The sequence below is a fragment of the Protobothrops mucrosquamatus genome, unplaced genomic scaffold (assembly GCF_001527695.2).
Source record: "Protobothrops mucrosquamatus isolate PMUCROS unplaced genomic scaffold, P.Mucros_1.0 scaffold110, whole genome shotgun sequence".
In the NCBI taxonomy this organism is placed as follows: Eukaryota; Metazoa; Chordata; class Lepidosauria; order Squamata; family Viperidae; genus Protobothrops; species Protobothrops mucrosquamatus.
In genome coordinates, this window is record NW_015386482.1 from 871,923 (window position 1) to 872,901 (window position 979).

The 979-nt window shown below is 37.7% G+C and overlaps 1 protein-coding gene across 1 annotated transcript in view; it reads left to right on the forward strand.

Annotated features, from left to right (window-relative positions):
• ITPRIP (inositol 1,4,5-trisphosphate receptor interacting protein) overlaps window positions 1–334 on the forward strand; it is a 1,482-nt gene extending 1,148 nt beyond the window's left edge. Inside the window, exon 2 of the mRNA XM_015812776.1 lies at window positions 137–334. Coding sequence (XP_015668262.1) covers window positions 137–334 — 198 coding nt within the window. The remainder of the gene's footprint in view (window positions 1–136) is intronic.
• Window positions 335–979: the final 645 nt, after the last annotated feature.

Below are 979 nucleotides of genomic sequence, written 5' to 3' on the forward strand. Positions count from 1 at the left end.
ACAAATCCATCCTAGTTCAGCATGGGCTTCTGACTGTCTGGAGGCCAGGCTGCAAGATGTACTCAACTTTTTGGAGAAAAGCTTGCAAGAAAAAAGGCTTTACCACTTTTTCATTGGAAATAGAAATCTGCCACAGGAACTGGGTGTTCCAGTGGAGTTCCAAAAGGCAGAACCACTGAACCTTTTCCGCCCCTTTGTATTGGAACGAAGTACTTACAGAAAAACTATGGACATGTTCCACGAAATGCTTAAAAATACATCAGCTTTAATTAATGAATATTCCATGCATGTTCCAAATGGACAGGCAACTCCACTAAATAAAGAGCTTCTCTGACAGCTCCTTCTTTGACATACCATATATGCAAATCTCCCCATGGGAGAAGATGTATACATGTAGAATTTACAGATGGCTGTATAACAAATACCATTTTCATTTTCTTTCCAATGATCTTGGCTGATATTTATGTAATCTTCAACATTTTTATCACTGTGTATCTCTCTGTTGTAATGAATTTAAAGAAAAAACATTTTTAATTTATTTATTATATTACAGTTTTAGGAATATAGTAGAATCTGTGTTAAGTGTTTTATTATTGCTGCTGTAGCAAAGTACAGTAGCCAGACTGAAAAAGAGTGCCTTATTTACAAGGTCTAACATATTTAATGAGAGAAGGATGTACAATTAAGTAATAGATCTTCAGTCTTGTTCTACTCCCATTGGCATAAAACTCTACTATCATGATTTTTTAAATGTAATTTTAAGTTTGTTTAGATTGGGGTGTCAAACTGCCGGCCCGTGGGCCAGATGCATCATCCGGAACCCGCACCCACCCATTGCCGGCAATGGCAAAAACAACCCGATACGTTGTGCGACGTCACGTGATGTCGCGAGTTTGACATGTCTGAGTTAGATATATGTAGCAAAACATATAGTTCAGTATAACTTCCTGCATTTGACAGCGCAATTCCAAATTACGCC